The 25,431-nt window shown below is 39.2% G+C and overlaps 1 protein-coding gene across 4 annotated transcripts in view; it reads left to right on the top strand.

The window, feature by feature from the left end:
* Nucleotides 1–23,145: 23,145 nt before the first annotated feature.
* Nucleotides 23,146–25,431, top strand: part of garnl3 (GTPase activating Rap/RanGAP domain like 3) — a 30,077-nt gene continuing 27,791 nt past the window's right edge. For 3 of the 4 annotated variants that reach the window (XM_055153708.1, XM_055153709.1, XM_055153706.1), the window contains exon 1: nucleotides 23,146–23,513. In XM_055153708.1, coding sequence (XP_055009683.1) covers nucleotides 23,464–23,513 — 50 coding nt within the window. In that variant the 5' untranslated portion in view covers nucleotides 23,146–23,463. The remainder of the gene's footprint in view (nucleotides 23,514–25,431) is intronic. The other variant, XM_055153707.1, reaches the window with a different exon arrangement.

Below are 25,431 nucleotides of genomic sequence, written 5' to 3' on the forward strand. Positions count from 1 at the left end.
ATGTGACATGTATTTAGTAGAGCAGCCTTCATTAAAACAGGTGGAGTTGAAAATCAAAAGTGTAAAAAAAAAACGAGGTGTAAGTTTCAGGCATGTTGAGAAGGTTTGAGTAAAAAAGATTTTAGGCAAATCCTTTCGCCCTGTAATGTCACATAAGCAGCAAAATTGTGGAAAAGTTTGTGAATGAAAGTTAACACCCATCTATTGTCTATCTAGGTCAACAGTCTGAAAACAGATGCCCAGATTTCTGTTACGCTTCTCAACTTCCACCAGCTCATAAAATGGGTTTCCAAAGCATCAGCAGCCAGCAGACACAGTCCCTATTGATACTTTGCAGCTAACTGGAGGCACTGCTCTATCAGAGGCTTTTTAGACTTTATTCTGAGCTTTATTTTAACACAATCACAAACAGCTGGCTTGGCTGGAACTACAATATATACAATAGATTATCTGGTTTTCTACTGTTTAACATGTATCTCACACATAAAATTAAAGTCACAAGCTAACTATCATTAGCCAACAGTTTTTCAGTTAGTCACTCAGCTTTTGTTGAAAATCAAACTCCTAAACAGGACCGTGAATGCTTGAATTGATCACAGGCTTCAGAAAATGTGTTGTTTAAATCTATATTATCTAAAATTTAGTATTTTTCTTGCATTTCAGACAATCTTTTACCTTTTTTGGCAGTGTTTGCTAATGTGTACATTATGTCACCATGCTGAACATCAGACACATCAGCTACAGATACATGTAGAACACCCCCAGCGTGATGTCACTGCAAAGTATCAATAGGCCTCAGTGATACGGGTGATGTTAAATATATAATTATCAATGGGAAAATGGATTTGAGCTATGTAATAAATCCAGTCACATTCAAAGGTCACCACTGATCTGTGAGCTAGTGTCATAATCTGTTGGCTTTGCTTCAGGTTAATTACAGTACTTCTCTTAAACAATGTACAAAACCCAGCAATTAAAATAAGATCAGTATCAGAGTCATATTCTAAAGTCAACATTCAAACTTTTGGTCGAGATACATGATTTTGAACTTCATTGTAGAGATGTGTAGTTTTGGTGATGAGCATTTGACCTTCTAAGAACAGGTCTCATTTGATCAAGCAATGGTCTCCCAGTACTTGTTGTGTCTGCTGCTTACCGTTTTTTTCCAATGCTTCCCACAAGTGACCCTTGGCTCTTTGACAACACGTCTGGTCATTATTTTCTCTCTGTCCAAGAGTGCCTTCCCCTATCATGCCGTTTCTATAGTGACTTTTTTTTTTTTTTTTTCACATGTGGATTATAGTTTTTAAGTTAAGATATCCTTCTGTAATGCAGATTGATCACACCTGTCTTGGCTTTCCATGCCTTTTTGCACCTCTCTTTTATCAGGTGATCAAATACTTTTTCCCCTGGTCTTTTCACATTATTACTCACAACATAATTTATGGACATCTATGGGTTGATTTATTTGCATGGGGTGGTGTACTTATGCTGTTACCTTTAATGGCATCTTTATAAATATAAAATGGTGAGGTGTTCAGTACTATTTGCAGCCACTCTACTTTCTGCTAAATGTCATTTCATGGATATGTGATGGAAATTGTATTCTTCCACTGAACTATCAATAATACATGTTATCTACTGCCAGGGAAAGCCTGAGCTTCTCTTCCTCCCTCTGAGGGCTGGCCTCATGTGAGCCAGTTCAATACCAGACTATATCTGACTACGATCAATTGGAAGTAACCTGAACAATCCAGAGCAGTTCCACATTGCCTGTTCCTTTTTGCTTTATGATTTTATGTCTAAAAGTGATGGCTATATCATACTTCATATGGCCATTAATGGGTGACTGCTGGGAATCATTAGTCTTGATATATGCAGAGAGAGTCTGTCTGGGATCATAGCACTTGTGCTAAACTGGTGATTTGACTCAGAAGGTCATGCTTCAAGACACCACTGCTGTGTTAGCCTGGTATCACACTGCTACACATCAAAAGACCTTCTGCATACATTACTTCTGCTCATTATTTAAGAACTGTAGAGGACCACCATTACCATTCCTCTATTTTTAAGCCTGTAGTCAAATTGTATATATTAGAAAAGTGGATTTGATAAACTAGTGTAACACTGTAAAAAATATTTAAAATCACTTTGTTATACTTCAGTACAACCTTAAACAAACAAAACAAAATTGGCCTTTTAAGCACCACTACAGCACTCAATTTGGACAAAATCATCATACTGACCAAATGTCACCTCACCTGGGAATAAAGAGACAAAACAGGAACCAAGACTAAACTAACAGTTAACCATTCAATGACAAAACTTTAGGAGTCTCAACATGTCAGGATATCTGTAAACAACACACTAGTCTTTCAAAAAGAACCTTTATTTGGAAATGTAGGAGTAAGTACTTGTGGCCGCACAGTATCTTCTCATCACTGAAGGATCAGATTTACTCTGGTCTAGACAGAATTGTGAGACTCAGTGTATATTGCAGTGAGCTGTGTCTGGAGTTGTGTCCTGAAGAATAATCCAGTCCATTTCCTCTCTGCAGAAAAGTTGTCCTCTTAGGTTAAACGGAAACCTGGTGATGCTCCACAGGGCCACAATTTTAAACCACAATGTCACAGCATTTTTTAAAATATTAGTTCCAACTAAATATATACTGGTGAAGAGGTGATTGCTTTCTTAATCTCAGTGGGGTTAGCAGAGGAAAGAAAAACATTCCTCTTATATGTTAAGATGCCTGACTAAATATACAGTGATTGGTAAGAGGTACAGTGCATTAGAATTGTATTTTATATTGTATACACCAGATCTGAACAAAAAACAAACCCATCATATTAAAAGAAAACAGAGGAGAGCTATCTTTATTAAAGGGATTTTTTCTTCTCTGGGACTTTTAGGGATATGATAATTTATGGCTTGACTGAAAAAGAAAAAAAAAAGTATTACATTATGATATTTTATCTGGCAGAGGGAGAACTAAAAGCATTCACAGTTTGCACAATGGCTTCATAACATTTAAGAGAGGAAATATATTAAAACAACTGAATAAATCGGTGACATGAAGCATTTTATATAGCTTTGAAAAACTCCTAAAACCCCTAATTATTATTGGAAGGGCTCATCTGTGTCTCACTGGGTCGGTTCATTGCTTCTTTAAGAGTTAATTAATTAATTAATTAATTAATTAATTATTGAATCTATATAGCGCCTTTCAAGACACCCAAAGCGCTTTACAGTTCATTGTTCATTCACTCCACACTCAGTGGTGGCAGACTGACAGAAGCGAAGCTGCCAATCTGTGCCATCAGCCCCCCCGACCACCAGCAACACACACACTCCACTAGGAAATATAGGTGAAGTGCCTAAGGATGACAGTTTTTGCCACTGACGCTCCACTGTGACACCTGGTATTACCAGTGGTCTCCCATCCAAGTACTACCCTAGCTATCTTCTGAGATCAGGCTTTGACAAGCTGGGATGACTATGATTGGATAAATGGTTGGATAAATGCTTCAATACATTTTTCCCCTGGTACTCATTTATTGAAGTAAAAGAGACAAGCTTTTTTCGAATATATTGTTCACTTAATAATTATTAGCTTACTTGTTTGTGGGGTGAAAATAAAATTATATTTAAAAAAGGTTGAAATAGGCATACGATAATGTGACAAATGACCAAAGACCAAAAGACCGTTAATGTGGTGGTACTGAGAAGAGAAGAAAGATTTTCAGATATCTAGAAGACCACAGGTGTTTTTAACTGGCTGAAGCTTAGACGCATATGAAGAAGGTGATGGTCTAAATGTGTTTAAATCCTGCAACTGTAAACTGGAAGCATACTTTATCACTTAAATGATTCAGGTCACAGGCATGAAATGTGATTTTAACCTTCTGAAGCAAATTGAAATTTTGACACCATGACATGTAATGACGGAGCTCATTGATTTCCTTGTTGCAGATAACAATTTAATTACATCTTCAATGTGTGACCTTGCTGTTATATCAAATACACCATACTGGGGCTCGGCAGGAGAACAAAGGAACACCCCTCCCACACCCAACTAGAGCAGGGGGATATGGCCAAGTTTTATAACGATATGAAATAATATAAGAAAAATTTGCGATAATCTCCAATAACAAAAGTTTATGTAATACCTAAGTTTTGGTTCCTTTTCTCATGTTTTATATGTTTCTTTATTAGACTTCTTTATTAGTTTATTAGACAAATTTGCCTTTGCTATTAGACAGGTGTTTTTATCTTTATGCCACCTCAAATTTACTTTATCCTTCAGATAGTCTGATTTAATAAACCAGGCTACATACTGTAACATTACAGAAATGAAAGAACATTTGGGATTTCACCTTTTGGTCATGGGGTCAATGATCATAAATAATTATTAAATATGGTAGGTTTTTTTCTCAAAATAATTGTAATGCAAAAATCCAACATTGTGAGATCTCTACTTGGTGCTATGTTTACAGTCCAGCTGTAGTACTGGTTACATTTAGGCTTCATGAGGAGGTCTATATATTGCCTAAAATAGATAATAAAATATCTATTTCCTACTTTGCCTAAAAACACCATTATCAACTTTGCCTGTTTGTCAACATTTAAAGATGGTTGTCGCCTCTCATCCACCCTGTGTGTTTTTCTGACAGTGTTAATACCAAGAACATAGAGCTACAGTCGATGCGGGCTCAATCTGCGGGATCAGCTTCTGCACACTATTTTATTTGCACAAAAGTGTTACTATAGCACTCGAGCACAAGGTTAACAAAAACAATGACAACTACATTTTTAAAAATTTATAAAAATATGCATTATACCTGAAATATTTCCAGTTACAGTTCATAAGATGATTAAACCCGGTCTATTACTTTTTGATATATTTTAGAATTTGAATAACTGTCCTTATTATATATGCCTCAATGACAGTCCTCCCACCCTCATCCTGGGTGAACCTTGTATATACATGCATATGGATAAATGCATGAATATTGACTTGTTTTACAATGCTATCAGAAACGTTTAGTAAGCTTTTAGTTTGACTAGGTTTGTGCTCTTTTGTTTTGTTTGGTTTAAAAGCTTTGTTTATATGTGTGTTTTGTTCATATGGGGTTTAAGATTATTCATATTTGTTCCAGTTGTTTATTATGGACTAATGCTAATTACACTACCCACCTGCTACTGTTGAAGTTTAATGAGAACAGAGTCTCTCCTTATGTCTTTTCCGGCCTTTCACTGTCCCATGAGCAGATGAATTGGATTATTCAAAGTGCAGTGACAAATTGATCGTCGTGATGCTGAAGCAGCATGTGGCTCTCTCTGAGGGGCACAGCACAGGAAGACATCCAGTCTCATTTGCAGCATTTAATCTTGTACCTGTCACAAAGCAAGCACACACACCCTCCCGACTCACCAGGGCATCCAACTAACATTGATTTATTGCTTTCACTAAAGTTGATTTATGCCATTTAATTTGTTCTTCTGTTTTTTATATATTGGAGGGGGGCTGACTGTATCAAATATGGGTGGCTTTGTCATGTTGCCAGGCAGCACTTGTGCAATGCACCACACAGAGCAGATAATGTCTTAGTATGAAGTTGATTTAAAATGATGCATGCTGTCATTGTTTTATTTGCTCACCAGGTTTGTCAGATGGTCCAGTCTTGACCTTTACAATCATCTTATGAATGTATGCCTTTTTTAAATGCTCACTGGTAGCATGTTGACTTTGCCACTGGCTTTTTGAATGTTATTCCCTCAACACAGTTCCTGCCACACAGAAGTAAAAATGATCAATAAAGTACATTTACATATACATCAATTTGTGTGATTTTTTTTCGTTTATGTTTCTATAATTGTCTCCTGCACCTGTTCAGATGTCCTCACTGGGGATTTCTTGGTTAGATTATATTTTAATTGACACAGGCAGATGAGGCAGTTAAGGCGGAACATGAGGACGTAATCTGTTTACACTAATCAACTCAGAGTCATTTTACTGCCTGTATTCACACAACTCGCTACAAACAGCATCACACAACGTCAGGGGAAACGAGGTCCTTCGGCGTTACAACAAGAATGTAAAAATGCACTGGCTATAAGCAATCCAATCCACCTAATAAAATGAGATAAGAGAGAAATTAGTTAAATAAGTGTCACCCACCAACCATAGAGTTGGCAATAAGAACTTTGTGGTTGTGTCCCTGCACGAGTCACACATCAAATGAGTGCAAAACAATCACCAGTGACCCAACAGACAGGCTTGAAATGTCAGGTGTGAAGTGACAGTTTGACACAAGCAACATGATTCACTTTACTGACTTTTATAGAGACATGAATAGCCATCTGAACACAGACTGTGTAGTTGGAAAAAAGCAATGGAAAATGCTTGGCTCAATGGGTCAGCTGTATTCAACAGGTTCCCCTCATGGAAAACGCTTCAGGTTGTTTGAGTTTTCTTTGAATTCTCTTGACAGCAGTCATTAAGACATTTGGCAAAGATTTGGTTTTGTACAAAATTTATAAAGAATTTGTGTTAACACATTTATCAAAAATACATTTTTGATAAATAACCTTCCCATGGTTAATGGTTTCAGCACTGCCATGCACGCACTGGAATGCACACTATCTGGTGAATTGATTCCAACAATCTAATTGAAGTGCACTGTCACCTGTTTTTTTATTACAGCTAACCTGATTACAGTGGGCACACAGGAGCCATTTTATGAAGAGCTGAACAAATGGTGATGGTCTATAAAGGTAACATGATAGGTAGCAACATTAATAGCACTCAGTAACCCCTGAACAGTGCTAAGTGAGGGATTGGTGGAGAAATCTGGACATTTACAGTCACAAAAGACTCACAGATATGTCTCTCCCCTGACCCCAAACAGTTGTTTTGAGTCATTTTAAAACCAGAAGTTTTTCTATTTCTCCAATTCATGGTTTAAATGATTGAGATCCATAAATAAAATCCTAAAGGTGAGAGGGGTTCTCTCTCCACAGATCTGACCTTTAATTTGACCTGTAATGGTGTTACCTGCTTGTCTGATTGGAAATGTAATAAGTTTACCTCATGTCTACTATTGAGTATATATATAATAAATAGAAATATAGGCTTTTTGTATTAAATGATTCACTCACCACTGCCACCATCACATTTTCATGGCAACTGGAGGAAGCTTGTTAGGCAGATGAGAGTGATTATATTGAATCACTCTGAGTCTGATGGCAATTACACATCAAATGGATAATGAGGCATGAAGATATTGACAAGTTAATGCAAGTAAAAACAGCATGAGACACAGGATACTATTACTACTACTACAGTCTATCGCTTACGCAGGACATGTTATACCATGTCTTAAGTAAAAAATCCTGACTCAATATTACAACTACTTTCGATTTATATTTCAAGTGTGCTTTCCTCGTTTCCAGCTCAGAGATTTTTCACTACTTCCTCCTCTAGCATCATATTAGGCTCTTCAGGATGTGATCTGCTACTCTATTTACTGTATGTGATTGCTTTGCTTTATCGAAACAGCTGAAGGCAAAAGCCACATAGTGGGATCATCTGCATTTTGTCATTGCTGCCACTCACAGCCCTCCGCTCTTATAAGGACTGTCTACAGGAGAAGAAGAGGGGACAAGGACAAAATAAATGTGTGTGGGTGTGTTTCTTTCAACTTGAGTGGCGGATAATAATATGAGATTGGTGTTTACAGCCTCTCCGTGAGTTATATCCGCAAAGAATCAGAAAATATTGTTTCTGCTATAAATTCTGTACAATACTGTGCTATACCACAATCAATATGTCTTCAATAAAATATATAATAAAACACACAAATATGTCAACATTTATACTATCCGAATCTTTAGAAAAGTTGATGAACCTATTGATACATTGCTGGGATGTGCAATGTTTGTTTTTTCAGATTTTGCCTGAAAAATTCTATGAAGCAATGACAAATAGATCATTTTTAGTTTTTTGTTTGTTTTAATGATTTGTGTGGATTTCCCATATATGTATGTGTATATATATATATATATATATATATATATATATATATATATATGTGTGTGTGTGTGTGTGTGTGTGTGTGTGTGTGTGTGTGTGTGTGTGTGTGTGTGTGTATATATATATATTACCACCGGAACATAACTGAAGTGGCTGATATCAAGAAATCCTACCAATGGCTTGAGAGGGCTGGTCTGAAGGACAGCACAGAGGCACTGATCCTGGCTGCTCAGGAGCAGGCCCTGGGCACTCGAGCAATAGAGGCCCAGATCTACCACACCAGACAAGACCCACGGTGTAGACTGTGCAAAGAGGCTCCTGAGACAGTCCAGCACATAACTGCAGGGTGTAAGATGCTGGCAGGGAAAGCATACATGGAGCGACATAACCAAGTGGCGGGCATAGTGTACAGAAACATCTGTGCAGAGTACGGGCTGGAGACCCCAGGATCAAGGTGGGAAACACCTCCAAAGGTTGTGGAGAATGACCGAGCCAAGATCCTGTGGGACTTCCAGATACAGACTGACAGAATGGTGATGGCGAACCAACCAGGACATAGTGGTGGTGGATAAGAAACAGAGCAGAGCCGTGGTGGTTGACATCGCAATACCAAGCGATGGTAATATCAGGAAAAAGGAACACGAGAAGCTAGAGAAATACCAGGGGCTCAAGGAAGAGCTGGAGAGAGCCTGGAAAGTAAAGGCATCAGTGGTGCCTGTGGTGATCGGACACTCGGGGCTGTAACCCCCAAACTGGAAGAGTGGCTACAACAGATACCGGGAAAAACAACGGACATCTCAGTCCAGAAAAGTGCAGTACTGGGAACAGCAAAGATACTGCGCAGAACTCTCAAGCTCCCAGGCCTCTGGTAGAGGACCCGAGCTCAATGAGGGTGAGAGAGACCTACCACCGTGGAAGGTGAGAAACACATTTTATATATATATATAAATAATATATATATATATATATATATATATATATATATATATATATATATATATATATATATATATATATATATATATATATATATATATATAGTATATATGTGTGTGGTGTGTGTGTGTGTGTGTGTGTGTGTGCGTGCATGCGTGTATTAACAATATAATAAAATATAAAAAATAATTATAAAATATTTAAAAGGTCATATGAGCATTTTAATTATCTGTTTTAGAAGTAATGAACTCATAAGCACTACAGCAGCTGAATCCATGTGGGGCCATCATTACTTGTGCCCATCCGATCATCACTGCTCTTTCCCCTGCCCTCTGATGACCACAATTTAAATACTGAGGAAAGACACAGCTGCACTTGTATTTCACAGTTGCAGGACTAAAACACCAAATGCCATTTTTTCTTGAAAGCTTAAAAAGCTTGTTTGTTTTGTTTTTTTTCCCTGTGTCAAATATATCCAATATTTTAAAACAACTCTGCCAGCCGGACCAGCACAAATGATTGTTTCAGAGGCTAGAGGAAATTACAGACTACCACATGTTAGTGTATGTAATTTAAAACAGCTTGATTGCTTTACATCTGCTCTGCTGTTTGCTCTTTGGAGTAAATGCACGGGGACGATTACCTCGGCAGAGGAAATACAAATTTAATTGTGTAGATTTGTTCCAGCGTAATGTCCCTGTGATCCTGTGTTGAGTGTTAACATGTTTAATGGAGTTTTTGATGTCCTCGGCGCAGGCTGCGAAAGACAGAGGTGGGAAGACAGGTGTGCATGTGTTTATCTGAAAGCAACGGACGCAAAACGATGAAGCTTGCAGTAAATAGTTAAGATGTGGGGGGTTTAAAGCAGCATAAATGTATGTATTATCAAACATAATTGGAAAGGTAGGTACAGTTTATAGTTGGGTTACAATGTCATTCAGGAGCAAACAGGATGTGCAGTTAAAGTTAATTTGCTTAATTATGAGTAAGCAGAGTCATAAGGAGCATGATCACAGAGCTATCTCACACATTCACTCCCTTCTTGGAGGGACAGATGGACATATTTGTTTAATCACTCTGTCCAATCTCAGGACTAAATCAGTGAAACAGACACATTAAGATATTCGAACAAACATTTGTGAAGTTATGAATAAAAGCAGAAACCATTAACCATTCACTACATGTGAACAACTAGATTAACACAAATAAAACTAGATGTGTTATGTAAAAATATCATACACTGACTGAAATTGTATGTCATGGCTACACGCCAGGGTCAGCCAGGTAAAGCAGTCACATTGACGTTATTTTCAATTCCATTTCCAGAGTAATATTTATGTTATATGTTGCAGGACTTTTCTATAAACATCAGTGTAATTTTTGTCCCTTTTCTATTCTTTAATCTATCTATTGCTGGACACTGGGATTGGTAAAAGAAGATTATAGTTTATGAGTCACTTCCTGATGTCTGTACTTGAAAACACTGTGAGTCCACTAAATCAGTCGGTACAGATTGTCCCGCGAATGAAACATCCTCAAGATTTTTCATCTAATTTGAAACAAAAATTTTCCTTCACGGATTTATGCCTTTAATGCCCTAAATGTTTGTTACTAAGCTTTTTGTTCTACACCATGTATCAAGATTCATTTAAAGGTATCATTGCACATTTCTTGTCTCAGAGGAAATGTAAAATATATTAAATTTAACCTTATTTTTCTAACTCAAAGTCACTATTCATTGTTCTGTTAAATAAAATCTATAACTATGAAGAAGAAAAACTGACTTGTGATGGACCAGACTAACACCCTGCAATGGACAGATGGAGGCTACATGCTGTGATACCCACAGCATCTATGTTATTGAAAAAACCTTGAAATACATTCAGTGGTCAGTGGTCAGTCTGGCAGGAGCCAAATTAAATCTATTCGATGCATTTTGTGAACAGCACAAGAAATCATTTGATCTGCTTCAATAATTGGCATATACTGTTTTTATTCATTGTACACCTGAAAATTATATTGTGAATGTTATTGTTCTGTTCAAGTATTGAAACATATAAACAGCTTTGTAGTAAACAAAGAATCCTTAAATCCTTACCTTGACCATAGAAAAGAAGGGCTTATTGTTCGGTCTTGTTCATTCATTTTACTTAATTACTCCTTTTCATGAATGGCTGCAAATATTTGGTAAGCAGTTTACTTTTTAACTTTACCTTTATTCTGCAACTCACTGAAATGATTCACTTCAATCAAATGCTGCTAACTGACTCAAACAAAGCAACACGCAAAAATAATTATCAAAAAAAACAACTAAAGCTCATCTCACATAGAAGAGTTTCATTTGTGTGCCCTCAAATACTTTCTTGGAGCTTGTCAAATCTGACTATTGCACACTCTCTGTTTCCTCCATCTTTGTTTATCTTCACCATGAAAGAAAAGTACGCAGATTGCATAACCATGCAGCTTTCCATTAATCAACTTAATGTGTTTGATTTTGGGTCGACATGGAAACAATAACTTTTGAGAGGCTGGACATAATTTGGCTTTCTTGTATTCTCACATTCTAAATCCGTATTTCTGTCACTGGAATTGGATGAGAAAAGCGGTGGTAAGAAGGGACATTTATATACAGTTTCTCTCTGAGCGGAGTGAAGTGAATCATCAGGAGGTTGGAGTCTGAAGTCTTTCCAATCACACAAACATGGCCCGGTCTTTTGTTTGAAAGCATCTCTGAGTCACTTTCAGAGAATTCCACATGTAAACACTGGTTAAACACGACAGAACTGCTGCACTGATTTTATGCTGTGGATATTTGGACACATGGCCCATGGAGTAATCATACTTTTACTAGCATCAAAGCACATCATAATCAATGTAGTTGCAGAAAGCTGGTAAAATCCTGAAAGCATGATGTTTGCAGCTTTATATGAAATAAACCACATGGAAAATAAGTACACCGATAAGCTGATCAGGCATTCTCACTATGTATCAAAGACTGTCTCTTAATCCTTGTGATGTAGAAATATTAATTGACAGTTGATCTGTTACAAGCATGAACTAGGATTTGACATGATGATGAGTGGTCAGGACATCACCACATCTGCAGTGGTCACTAGTCAGTATCAATTGTTAGGGAGCTTTGTGTCCCATATACCATACCAATGATGCCTCTAGTCTATTTTTAACAACAATGTGAAGGATTCCATCTACAACATGCATCATCTTTGGTTAAAAGAATCCCTACCACTCAAGCATAGTCAGACTTCACAGGACAATATTACCATGTCTTGGGAGTTCACTTCCACCATAGACATCCACTGCCATAACACAGCCTCCCCCCTATTAGCTCCAAATGGACAGCAGGAGCTCCTTGGTGGCAAGGCTCCGGGGGTGAGATCCTTCCTGAGTATCTTAAGTCTCTGGATGTTGTGGGGCTGTCTTGGCTGACACACCTCTTCAACATCACGTGGTGGTCGGGGACAGTACCTCTGGACTGGCAAACCGGGGTGGTGGTCCCTCTATATAAAAAGGGGGACCGGAGGGTGTGTTTCAACTACAGGGGAATCATACTCCTCAGCCTTCCCTTTAAGGTCTATGCCAGGGTACTGGAGAGGTGAATCTGACTGATAGTCGAACCTCGGATTCAGGAGGAGCAGTGTGGTTTTCATCCTGGCCGTGGAACACTGGACCAGCTCTACACTCTCCATCGAGTGCTCGAGGGTTCATGGGAGTTTGCCCAACCAGTCCACATGTGCTTTGTGGATCTGGAGAAGGCATTTGACCGTGTCCCTCGTGGTGTCCTGTGGGGGGGTGCACTGGGAGTATGGGGTCCAGGGCTCTTTGCTAAGGGCTGTCCGGTCCCTGCATGACCGGAGCAGGAGCTGTGTTCGCATTGCCGGCAGTAAGTCAGACCTGTTCCCAGTGCATGTTGGACTCCGCCAGGGCTGCCCTTTGTCACCAGTTCTGTTCATTGTATTTATGGACAGAATTTCTAGGCGCAGTCAAGGGCCAGAGGGGGTCCAGTTTGGGGACCACAGGATCTCATCTCTGCTGTTCGCAGATGATGTTGTCCTGTTGGCTTCATCGAACCATGACCTGCAATGTGCACTGGGGCGGTTTGCAGCCGAGTGTGAAGCGGCTGGGATGAGAATCAGCTCTTCCAAGTCTGAGGCCATGGTTCTTGACTGGAAAAAGGTGGCTTGCCCTCTCCGGGTGGGTGGAGAGTCCCTGCCTCAAGTGGAGGAGTTCAATATCTCCGGGTCTTGTTCACGAGTGAGGGGAGGATGGAGCGTGAGATTGACAGGCAGATCGGTGCAGTGTCTGCAGTGATGCCGGTCGCTGTATCGGACCGTTGTGGCGAAGGGGGAGCTGAGTCGAAAGGGGAAGCTCTTGATTTTACCGGTCAGTCTTTGTTCCCACTCTCACCTATGGTCATGAGCTCTGGGTAGTGACCGAAAGGACAGGATTGCAGATACAAGCACTCGAAATGAGTTTCCTTCGCAGGGTGGCTGGGCGCTCCCTTAGAGATAGGGTGAGGAGCTCAGTCACACGGGAGGAGCTCGGAGTAGAGCTGCTGCTCCTCCACGTCGAGAGGAGCCAGTTGATGTGGCTCGAGCATCTGTTCCAGACGCCTCCTGGGCGCCTCCCTCGGGAGGTGTTCCAGGCATGTCCCACCAGGAGGAGGCCCCAGGGAAGACCCAGGACACACTGGAGGGACTATGTCTCTCGGCTGGCCTGGGAACACCTCAGGGGCCCACCGGAGGAGCTGGAGGACGTGTCTGGGGTGAAGGAAGTCTGGGAGTCCCTACTTAGACTGCTGCCCCCCAACCCGGCCCCGGATAAGCAGAGGAAAATGGATGGATGGATGGACAGCAGGCACTTTAAAAGTCAATGTGGGAACAAAACACAAACCCATACTATTAGTTTGAATATACTGTTTATCTCTTTTATGCAGGTGATTATTATTGTAAAATAAAAATATGCTGGAGAAGCTTATTTACCACCAATAAAGGACCAGGGACCTGGAGGCCCTCAATATACTGTGACAGTGTTGTCCATTCCAGCCTAGCACAGTCCAGTGTAGCTGTTTCCTTTGTAGAGAGCATTGTACCACTGATAATGTAGGCCAAGGTAACAAAAACTAAGGGCCATAATCTTGGAATGCGGTCATATTGTTAGATTAGATTACACTTAATACAGTACTATGTCATTTTGTAATTGCATGATCAAACTTATTGCAATGACAATGACATGTTTTCAATAGTCTGAGTTGGACTTATGGATGACCTAAGCCTGAGGACACCACTTTGAAAAGGCACAGACAGCTGGATTTACAGTTAGAAATACCTGAAGTGAAATGGAGCAAGACTTACAGTCTCAGAGAGTTTTCAGTCTAATCACTGCACTAATGAAGCACATTACGTTCACTCATCCCACTCTTCTTTATTTATAGCCCTTTGTTATAGGCTACACTTTACCTTACCCATCTAGTATTGTTTGGTACAAAGTAAAATGTGTAAAGTAAAACAAGCTTGTAACAACAAAGTGGGAGTTTTACTACATATAGCCCATCTCTCTGGTGGCATTATTCCATCACAGTAAGACTTGTGATGGAATAATGCCACCAGTTTTTTTGCTACTGAATGAAAAGTGGAAAAACTACTGATAAAAGAAGATGCTGGACTTTGTGATAGGTTTTGTTTCATGTGAATAGGCAGGCCCAATAATTACTTATTAAACTTAAACTGGCTTTACAGTTCTGCATCTTGAAAGTTAAATGGACATACCATGGATTTCTTATCTGCCCTTGAGCTAAATTTTTAATGTGCATGTATCTAAAAAGTGGATCCAAACCCTGTTAGAGACAGATGGCTGGCAACTCATAACTCCATCTAGTGGTGCACATAGATCAGCATCAGTCAGTGAAATCAGTGTGGTAAATATGCTGCTGTTGTTAATTTACCATATAACCCCTCTTTCGGGCAATATTTTGTGTTGACTTGAGCTAACCTCTCTGCCCTCGGCCATGTGTTGCTCCATCCTTGTTTCCCATTGGTCCCATGGATTGGTTCGTCGGTGCGAGAGAAAGGAGCGCTATGCTCCGTGCCGGACAGGAGCCTCCTCCTCCTCATAGTCCGGTGAGGTTGACAACTGCAGCAGCAACATCCCGCTTCAAAGCCCGCATGGACACCTATGTAAACCTGGCAACATGCACTTTTAAACGTCAGCGCCGAGCCTTTGCTTTGTAAGGCAAGACCAAGTTAACTTTCTATGCTCCGCTGAGCGTAAAAGGATTTTTCTTCCCCATTTTCCTCCGACAGTCTCTTCACTCGACTTTCCAAAAAGGGGGTTTTCTCTCTGGAAAAACCGTTCCCCAGAGGATTTTACTTGCTTGCTGTAGCACCCATGAATTCAGATAAAAATGTGTACCTCGGCAGAGACAAAGGCATCATGCGGAAGAGAGCACTGCTCCTTCGGAAAGGCTGCAGCTTCGAGATTACCAGGTAAATGCTTTGGCCACAAGGGAAGCCGGTTTAGACCGGGGCAGAGGAGGCGAGTGGGTCACAATGGCTGTCCCGTACACGGTGCACCCTCATCGTCGCGATGCCCCCACTGTAGTCAGACATCAGAGGGAGCCCAGGGTGAGGAGGGCTAAGTCTACAGTCCCTATTCTGCGGATCATCCCGTGTGGAGAAGGGATGCCCTAAGCCATTTCACGCACAGGCTACAGGCTATCCTAATACAGTGGGCTCTACAGCCCAGTGACTACAGTAGCCATTAGTCACCACTCTGTAGATTTTCACTTCGTTTTATATTAGGTAAAATTAGACCAAATCTGTCCTATTACAGTCTGCTAAAATGTAAGTGGTGTATGTAATATAATAGTCCTTTCAGTTCTGTTGTTTTATATTACTTTATTTTGGCTATGTATTCATTAGTATATAAGAAGTCATTGTATTTGAGCTTTAAAATCCTTACATAGTTTACACTGTGCAGCTATCTGTGCACATCTGACTGATGTATGGAGCCTGTTTATGTAGAGGCAATGGATAGTAGGCCTACTCTTTGGAAGATACGTAATATAATATGAGCCTAACCTAATTTATATACGAGATCAATTTCCCTCAATCACGCCAACTGAATATAATTGTCTTTGCAAGGAAATTTAAAGGTGCCCTATAACTTTTGTTTTCAGGTAGAGGGGCTGCCACCTGTTTTTCTCAATTGGAAATGTTATTTATTTTTGCCTGTAATGTTCCACATTATGACATAAATACATCCATCTAGCATGTATGCAATTCCTTGAAAAACATACATTTTTACTATGCGATGGGACCCTGTACACTATAGATCTGACCTGGTGGTGTCACCTGCTTATTTCACTGGTGATAGATATGTTTATGACACACTTTGGAACATTACAGGCAAAATGGTGACAAGTTCTCCATGGAGAACCTACTTAGGTAGTGACAGATCCTCTACCATAAAAGTTACATAGGTCACCTTTAAAACACAAATTGACAAGTTAGTGAATGCCATATTAAAGAATCACAAACAATTCAGCCTTTCTAAGTTATCTCTCCATTAATATATGTCATCACATTACATTATGAGATGTCAGTTAAGGGCAACCGACTGTGACTAATCAAAGGAGCGTGGGCTTAAGAATCAAAGAGTAGCATGTGCGGCTGAGGACTGTGTTGCAGAAGGTAGGCTTATACACAAGAACAGAGGTATGAGTGCACCAGGCTTTATGTACATTTTGTGTCATCATGTCACTCCACCGTTCATCCTAATTATTTTGTGAGACAGGTTTGCAATTTTACTTCTAAAACAAGTCTCTATGTCTTTATGATAAATAAGTGTAGCTATATTTGTGAAGGCACTGTTGTTTCACTGCAGGGTGTGCAGTGAAACCTGAGGTGACGTTTTGCCTCTTTGTGCATTAACAATTACAGTCTAATGAAGCATCTCTCATAATTAGCATGATTGGAGGGAGCATTGAGGGGACTATGTTCCCCTTGTGGTTACTGCAGGGCCCATGGCTTCACTTTTGGGCATCCTGGCACTCACACAGTGGCAGTTTTAAGGGGCAATCAATCACTGCACAGCCTGGATTGCCACTGTGTAATGAAATAGGTGTCATACTGTACAGATATAAACACGAGGACAGTTCTTGTAGTAGATATAAAATGTAGCCTATATAAGTTTAACACATGTAAGACATATGAGTGTTTCCATATGCTCTGTGTGGAGCCTGTTCATACTTATCTTTTGAGAGATCTTCCGTTTTTGTCTACCTCTTAGCAATACACACAGTCTGGCCAGCTGAGATAGGGTCAACACTAAATCCTATCTACACATTTAATCTAAGTACTCCATGATTGCATTTATTGTTAGGGAATAACATAAAACCAATGTGGTGTGCCATTTTCCTACAACTAATCTGTTAGCAGGTTGTTTCTCAGTGACTAATGCTTATCTAAAAGTGGATTGCCAGTCAGCTAATCTGACAGCAGGTAGCGACAGAGTGGCAGGTGAAAGCTAAAGTTAAATAGACAACTGGAAGTAATTATTGGCCAATTACCTCCCTGTAGTGGCAGGTTTTGATGCAGGGCTGCTTTGGTCCTATTGGCCTGAAAAATATATTTTAATTACTATTAATATTATGAGTATAATAGTAATAATATAATAATGTAAATAGTAATAGTAGCAATGGTGAGTGTAGCAAGTGAGTGAGTGTGGGGTAGTACTAACAATTGCTCTAACAGTAGTTATTATTTTCATAGAGGAATGGAAAAAGAAGTAGTTGTCATTGGTGTGACTGAAATAGTATATGACAAAGAAATACTAGAAGCAGCAGTTGGGTACGAGTAATGGCAGCAATCTCATTTGTTTCATTGTTGGTGATAAATAGTGGTTGCAAATGTAGTCTTTGGGTAATTATTCTACTATTGGAATAATAGTAGTTGAAGCAGAAGCTGCAGCATTAACTAGCAGTAAATATTGCTAATGCTTTGTGCACTTCTAATGTTTTCTTTGACCTCTGCAGTTGATAACACTGCCAAGTAGGTTTGTATATTTATTTCAGCAATGACAAAGCATTACAAAGCACACGTCTTTTACTCCAGCCTGACAGGAAATAAATCAAATAGACAGTTGCATTTAGTCACAATGAATGAATTTCTTGTGCCTCTTCAGTATTTACTGAGCAGTTGTAAAAAGACTTTTGGATGTAGTTCACCCTGAATGCCTTTGAGTTAGGGATCAGGCCTGACTAATTGTGAAGAATTAAAATGATTCTCATACTTTGGAAGGAACAGAAATCCTTCAGTTATATGTGACCAATAACTGGCAGTGCAAGCATTATAGAGTGTGGACCTAGAACTGTGCCAAGGGGATAAATTATGTGAATGGAAAATGTTAGCTGGCCCTGGGTAATGAGTTTTCTAATCAAATGTTTTCTAAGAACCTAAAGTGGCGATCTCATAGTGTGATAGTGAATGGCAAAAAATATAGTTTATTTTTTAATAAACAAGAAAAAATGCTAAATGCTTAAAATAATGTTCATAAAGTGAAGTAAAGAGGTACACTTACAAATAAGAGGATCAAAGTTTACATTTGTCTGAAATTTAAAGGGACTACATTGCACTGTTTTCTGATATATGTTGTTTCCTCATCAAAAACATACCTGGAGTTGTGTTTAGTTTCCATTCACATTTTTAACATACAATTTAATACATTTTTCTCTCAAGCAGAAAACGCTCTGTTTCACCTTTTGATGTCATGTGGCAATACAGGAAGTGCTCTACTATGTTTTAAAACTCCATATGAATCAACTGGATAATTTTAGCCCTGGAATTTCCAATCTCTTACTACTGAAAGGTAAAAGGTAATAGAACAAAACACCACTCCAGGTATGTTGACATTACAACAAGAGTTAATTTCCTGTAATATAGGACTTTTAAATCCTGGATTGGCATAATATTGTCTAATTATTGGGATACTCCAACAAAATAAGACATTATGAGATATTATTTTTTGTCAGTCTCGCTCACCCCTACTGAATAGTCTCATTTGTTAAAACAAGTCTCCTGGCCTACTGAGTGCAGAGATCTTAGATTTAGATATTTCAACATGTTCCGAAACAGAAATCTTATCTCTCCATAAGATCTAAGTGGTATGGGACCTCCTCTACATTTCTTTTGAATGTTTTGCTCTTTCATTCTGCATTTACTACAGAGTTTCTCCCTAGTAGAGGTCATTCCAGGGCACTCACTTTGAAATGCTATCAGTGTCTTCATTAACTTCCCACAATGTTTAGTAACTATGATTGCCAGGGGTTGTGTTGCAGCTTGCACCTTGTCAGATTGGCATACAACCTCATCTAGAAATAATGCAATAGAAATGTGCTGTTATAAAATCTGTACAGAAAATCAAACATTCATGTGTGAATTGTCCAAAAGAGGAATCAGAACAAAACATGCATATTTATGGTTTTGTCTTCTTGAGGTTTCCTGTTGAGGTTTTCACTGCAGGATTCAATGTAGGATTTAAATCAAAAGCATATGGTGCTTATGTCTAACATAGTTTTCAGCATTTCTGTATTTCAGTACAAGAAAAAGAAAAATTTTCATAATAGATAGGCTACCTTCAGTGCTGATAGGCCAGACCAAAGTAGTTTAGTCTCACAGTGTCATCATAAAGCTTATGCAGGAGTGAAGTGATGAATCAATGCATTAACTGATATACTTGTCTTAAGGACACATTCTTCATAGCATTGTTTGCAGATGATAACTAATATTTTTATTGTATTAATGTGTGGATGTAAGGCAGTCTTTTTGGTTGTCAGCATGTAACAGTTTACAAAACTGCTCTGGATTGCTGTCATAAAGTCAGTCAGTCCTCTGTGAGTCTGATAAACACTGGACTGTAATAACTCCCATATGTGGTTGCATAGCTCAGTACAAAGCCAGTGGAGTTTGTCCGTGTGCACAGTGCAATGGACCAGGCTCATTTAAACAGGAAAATAGATTCAAATTACAAGGAGAAAGTATAAAAAAATCCTTCAGTTGATTACAGACCTATGTAAACTTTTACTTTGCGACATCTGCTTCTATTTAGAGCTTTAAAACACATACCTACACATTAAATGTACTGCACACAGCTCCAGGAAATTTGGAGGCTGGAAAAACATTTGCCATTATAGTTGGATGGACATGGCCCAGAAAAAGGCCAAAGCTAAACTTTAGGGCAGCCCAATTGTAACACAACTGTTGTAAGACCAGAGCTCTTTTTCTCTGTGGATGAATTATGATGGATTATATATTCCTGAAAAAAATCTGCAAACTACTACTACTACTTTGTGCAGCTCCACAAAGTTATAATATTAACACGTGAGACAGGTGTACCCCAAAAGGCTGAAAAACCAAAGCAAGGAACTGAAGAATTAGTATGGTTCATTTGTTTTTTAAATGTGTTGATCCATTGACAGGGAGCGATAAAACATAGTACAATGATTAAATTGAATTATTTCCCATTTCTTATAAGTATCACAAGATTATTTTATATCCTTTTTTACTGTGACCTGACTGTTCAAGTTGCAATTAAAGTTTATACCACAAGAGGGCACACCTTTCCTTTATAAATCTTTGACCATTATGGATGTTTCTACTGTTAGCCTGTGAAGCTCCATGCCATATTTTGTACAATTGCATAAGCAACGTTCATAAAACCACATTTTTTTAGCATGATTTTTTATTATGCAAAATAGTACATGCAAATTATATATGTTTGTGTGTCGAAGCAAAATGAACAGGATTGTCAGCTTTCCCAAACAGATGGGTCTAAATATGCACTGATTTGCATGAGAGTGGAGAGTTTTAAGAAGCACCCCATGGACAGGCACAGGACTGTACATCCTGCTCACAATGGTGGTGTCCATCTCCTGTCTGATCCATGCAGACAAAAGGTTAATTAACGTGATCACATTTAATGAGAGTGCCACCATCTATTGCTGCAGTGTGATGTATGGACATTACAAAGGGTAGCATTTTTCATTGTCTAAGTAAATCTAAATTAAACATGACACTATGGTTTGCAATTTTCATTCAACTGTTATATTGAAAGATAAATATTGAAACAACTTTCATTCAAAGTTAAAGGAACCTTTCCCTGCATTTTGCTGCTGATTAAGAAGCATACATATCAGTTTATTCCATTAAAAACAAAAGGAAAAACAAAAACAAAACAAAAAAACTACTGGAATGTTTTTTGCATTTGTATTACAATATTAATAAAAACAGATGCCAAAATGAACAAATATTTAATATTTAATTCACATAAAAATAAATGTTTATGTTTAAAATTGCATTCATTTTTGATAGTGAGCAGTCAGTGACCCAGGATGTTTATGATTAGATCAACAAACTTCTATCTGGTTCCACAGAGACAAATAACAGATGTTTCTTTAACACTATTACTACTTTGCATAGTGGATTTGAATAGATGCTCCACTTCAGAATATTTGAATTATTATTTGGGTGATAAACTGATGATGGGCATTTATTTAAAATTCATCTTTACATTTTGCCAGACCAGATCAGCAGAGGATAGAGCTGGTGGTCATGCTACACTAAAAGCTCATGGTGGCAGCTGTCCAGAGATATGGAACCATAGCTCTTAGGGATTAGCTCACTATTGAGTCAATCGTGGTACAAAGTCTCCAGACACTAAAGCATTCCACCTGTAAACCTATAAACAGTAATGCCTACACCTACACAAGTTAATACCCAGGTTTTTAGCATTCTGGGGCTTCATTCTCTCAGCCTGGGAACAACACAATCACTATGCATGGATGTGAGAATAGATTAGAATAAATTATGCTGGTTTAAAATGTGCACACAATTCATTTTTGTGTGCTGGTTACTAGATATTTAACAACTTGAGGCTGAAAAAAATAAAGCCACAAAGTATATTCACTTCTTTTTTCACTTCTGTCATTTTACTATAATGGGCATCACACAGAAGGCCTTCCCTATTGGACTTCCTGTTTCAGTGGGTTTTGTGTAACAAGTGAGGCTGGGTGTGTAGGTCAAGTAGTAGGCAGGACTGTGTTCATAGGACTAGCCTGGGGTGCTAATTAGTCAGGATGGTTCTCTCCAGTAACTTGTTTGTTCTGGTATTGAATCCTTACATTACAGCAAGAAGGTGTCACTTTTTGTCTGTGATATAATATTTACTCTAGACTTTTGTTGCATTAGTTGTACTTTTGATTGTGTTTTTGTTGAATTTATAGTGTTGCAGTAGGTGCTTTCCTGTGGTGGTGCGACATGCTGGGGTGGGGAGGTGGGGGTGGGAGTGAGAGGCGGCTACTGATTAAAAATTGATGAGCGGTTGAGTGCTGTGGAGCTTAAGCCTGGCATTCCTGCACTCTTTCATGTTGTGTGTACGTGTGTGCAGGCTATTGTCAAGGTATCCGATTTACCTAAGCTCACATTTCATCTGCCTGTCTCGAGTTCTTATGGAGGGCCTTAAAATGATCTTGACATCTCTGGAAAAACAGTTCTCACGCTCAGTCTAGCCTTTGTTTGTGTGCAGATCTTTATTGAGCATCTCATAAGGCACAGCCTTAACACTTTTGAATATGTTACTAGTAACAGTTTCGTTGCCTTCACAGAAAAGATCAAACTGAAGACCTTTGAGAATAGTGGAAGATGCTAAAAGCAAATTGGGGACAGAGATGCAATAAAAGAGCAGACAATGGGGTAAGGGTGCAGTGAAAAGGGATGACCTCATATGGATATAAAGCTGCAGCAAAAATGGGATTATTGTTGGACCAAAGAGAGCACACAAGAGTGATTGATGAGCACACAAATAAACTGATATGTTTCATTGAAACTGTACTGAAACGAAGTCTGAAGAAGATTAATCAAATACCATTTAAAGATGCCTTCCTCTTCTTTATAATTGTCAGGGCAAAAGAGTCTCTAAAATTCAGAAAGAATAATCGGTTGTGATGCACTACCCCCAACAGAGACCTCGTCCTGACATCACTGTAGCTGGAAGCTACAGTTACTCTGGTGGGTGATGTAACAGCTGTGCTTTTCACGTTCCACTACCAAGAATAATAACCTGCGCCCAAAAGTGCCCGTTAGACTGGAGGCTGTTCCGTCTAATTGTGCTGGATTGAAATGCTGTATTGACATGGGACCGTGCGAGTGCGCGCGCGCAAAGGACCGACAAACAGTGGGAGCAGTAACAGAACAACTCATCAATGGCACAGAGCTGTAGCGCGGTATTACACGCTCACAAGACAAACAGTAGAAGAAGAGAGAGCGGGATGGATGTGATCAGCGGCTGTTGTCGGGACTTTTATCTGCAGTAATGTTTCTGAGCTACTAGCAAGAAGTGAGCGGAAATCCACCAGGAGAGAGTGGGATAAGACGCCGGCTTGTTGTTTGTAGCCTAGTTGTCGCTTGGTGTCGCATGGGGACATGACCAGTGTGGATCCAGCGTCCAGCAAACTGTTGAATTTCAACCAGCGGTAACAAGTGTTTTTTTTTTTTTTGTTTTTTTTTGTTTGTTTGTTTGTTTCCCTTAATTGGTCTCCTGATCGGTTTCTCATCTGTTGCATGTGCGTGCCATCGTTGTCATAGTCATAGCATTTTACGCAGCAAATTATACAGCTCACCTGCCCTATGCGCAGCCTCACAGTGTTGCACTTGAGAGCATATTTCTTAGTTTGATGCTACACTTTGCTATACATATATTTTCTTATGTTTCACCTGTAATTCCATTGCACTTCACAATTTATTTGATAGCCTGTTTATCCCCAAATGTATTGTCTTTATAGGATTAGTAACGAATGTGTTATTTTTCTTGAATTTGGGAACATGGACAAACCTGAATAATTGCTTCAGTTGAACAGTGCTTTGATACAGTGAACTTTATGTGTGGCTCTAATCAGGCAGGTGTCTGGCTGTAAAACAGCAGCAGAATTTATTTGTAGATAAAGGTTAGCTGCTCAGTGGGGCAGTTGTTTAGAGGCAGGGACACAAGAACAATGTGAAATGCCCCAATGCCACTGCTTCTGCATATGTACAACATTAAGTGCACATGTGACCAAATTGTGCCATCATTCTGTTCCAATAGAAAAGTACTCAATACTCAATGCTCTTACATATTTTTACTAGGGCTGGGCAAAAATTTTTTTTTTTTTAAATCGCGATTAATCGCATGAGTTCGAGTGATTAATCGCGATTAATCGCATGTTATACGCAAAACCAATTAATGAATTCAAAAGTAGAGTATAGCGCTCTTTTATTGGAAATGTAAATGAAAGAGCCACACATGTGTTGTGCAAACAGCATTTCTTTCACAGGGGAACCTCAGAGCCTTCAAGGTATTCAGGGAAGGCTCAAGAAAAAATATGGAATGGACGTTTGTACCACTAATATATTTATTGAATATTTTTTATGCTGTGAGTAATGAACACTACACTTGTAATAATGTCTAGATCAGTGTTATAAACTTGGACTGATATTTCTTAGGAAACAAAGGGTTAATATAATGGAATGGAAATGGACCAATCAAATTTTTTCTTCCAATGGTATCTGGGTAAATCGGTTACTCCAGCACTGAACTAAAGAAATAAACTCAGCTCAGAGCCGGTGCCCGCGGCTGAACCCGCGGCTGAGCCCGCGGCCGGAGCCGGAGCCCACGACCAGAGCACGCCACCGGAGTCGGAGCCCGCGGCCGAACCCGCGGCCGGGCCCGCGGCTCGGAGGCTCGGACACGTTGCATCTCACGTGGTCAGAAAAAAGTGAAAAAAGTTTAAAGAAAAGACGTCAAACTTAAAGAAACGCTCGCGGTGGACTTTTTCAAAATAAAAGCCAGTGAGAAACAGACGTTTACAATCAAATAAATAAATAAATAAATAATAAAAACTGCGTTAACGGCGTTAAAATAATTGTCGGCGTTAATGACTTAATTAGTTAACGCAAAGTTAACGCGTTAACGTGCCCAGCCCTAATTTTTACAAAATTTAACATGTTTTTTTGGATGGAAAGGTTAGTGGTAAGTTAGATGGTAAGGTAAAGGGCCAGGTAACTTTCACCCTGTTTCACATGCAGGTGCCCATGTACACTAAATGCCTATAAGTTGCCCCGGGTAACATAAATTTTACTCAGAAACCTATGTATTTGTAACCTATTTTTGTCAGAGGCACAAATGTCTAAAACAGTCCCAATACCCATAACTGAGTTGTCAGAGTAAAAGTTTTATTTTTAAACTCACAAACTGATTTTTCATTGTTGAGCAGAGTTGTGGTGGAAATTGAAAAAGTCAGGTGCTGTGGGGCAGGACTTGAGCTGATGACTGGACAAACAGCTATTGACACAGTAGAGCCCAATGGTTCAAACTGTGCAAAATCTCAAATCCCTTGCGACTTTTATTTTTCTTTA

The sequence above is a fragment of the Boleophthalmus pectinirostris genome, unplaced genomic scaffold (assembly GCF_026225935.1).
Source record: "Boleophthalmus pectinirostris isolate CB_2022bp ecotype Guang Dong unplaced genomic scaffold, ASM2622593v1 HiC_scaffold_18, whole genome shotgun sequence".
Taxonomy (NCBI): domain Eukaryota; kingdom Metazoa; phylum Chordata; class Actinopteri; order Gobiiformes; family Gobiidae; genus Boleophthalmus; species Boleophthalmus pectinirostris.